Source organism: Alligator sinensis, unplaced genomic scaffold (assembly GCF_000455745.1).
Source record: "Alligator sinensis unplaced genomic scaffold, ASM45574v1 scaffold1065_1, whole genome shotgun sequence".
Taxonomy (NCBI): Eukaryota; Metazoa; Chordata; order Crocodylia; family Alligatoridae; genus Alligator; species Alligator sinensis.
The window spans coordinates 321,768-322,710 of NW_005842812.1; the positions used below are offsets into that span (position 1 = coordinate 321,768).

Genomic DNA, 943 nt, shown 5'->3' on the forward strand with positions numbered 1-943 from the left:
TCCCGGAGCCAGGGCAGCAGAAATATAGGAGCCGTGCCCTGGCCTCCACGTATGTGCGGCACTTGCGGGTGACTAGCACCAGCAGGTTGACAAGTGTCCATGTGCAAGACAGGCAGAGCCGGGCCAGCTCCCCTGCGTGCCCCGGCTCCTCGGCGCGAAGGTGGAGCCGCCTGTCCGCATGGCTCCTCCTCTGCGTCTGCTTGTGCCTTGTGCCCCGCCCTGCCTTCCCGTCGGGGGCTCTCTGCCCCCTCCTCCCTGTCCTTGGTGGCAGAGCGGTGCCTCCGCCGTCTTCCACTCCTCCGGCAGCCTGGTCCCCGGCCGGCATCGCACAGGTCATTGGGGGCCCCAGATGTGCCATTGTCCTCCTCAGGGTCCCGCCACAACCCCTGTGGCTTCGGGTCAGCTCTGCTTTTTGCGCCAGAGGCCTCCGAAACCCACCGCCGACAGCTCGCACTGCATGAGCTGTTCCTCTTCTCAGATAAAGCCTGGGGGGGATCCATGTTCTCTCCTCAGCAGCCACAGGACCCGGCCAGCTGGGGGCCAGGGCTGCCAGAGCCCAGAAAGGGCACGCTGTCTTCATCATCCTCAGCTGAGAAGGGCCGCGCTGGGTCACAGCTTCTATTCCAGCTGTCGCTCCCGTCCACAACGTAGCCTGCGCTCACCATGCTGGGTCCTGAGGGGATCAGAAGGGGAGAACAGCCGACTGCCAGCCCATTCCCCTGCTCCTCGGCCGAAGGTTTGTCCAGAGACAAGTCATCTTCCCCAGGGGCTCTAGAAGCAATAACAGCCGACCTGCCAGCCCCAGCTAGTCCCAAACCAGGCATGGTTCTTTGGAGAAGCTTTGGCCAGGGCTGGCTTGGAGACAAGTGTGCAGAGACGTGTTCTCTTCTGCCTCCGGGGCAGAGATCGGCCTTCAGGAACCCTGTGCTCCAGGAAGGGGGGG

General features: G+C 64.1%; 1 protein-coding gene across 1 annotated transcript in view; it reads right to left on the bottom strand.

Annotated features, from left to right (window-relative positions):
- The window catches only part of DNAJC14 (DnaJ heat shock protein family (Hsp40) member C14), a 4,106-nt gene extending 3,169 nt beyond the window's left edge, over nt 1–937 (bottom strand). The window contains 1 exon segment of the mRNA XM_006035205.3: nt 1–937. This exon segment is cut by the window's left edge and continues 22 nt beyond it. Within this exon segment, the coding sequence (XP_006035267.2) occupies nt 1–500 (500 nt within the window). The 5' untranslated portion in view covers nt 501–937.
- Between the last annotated feature and the right edge of the window lie 6 nt (nt 938–943).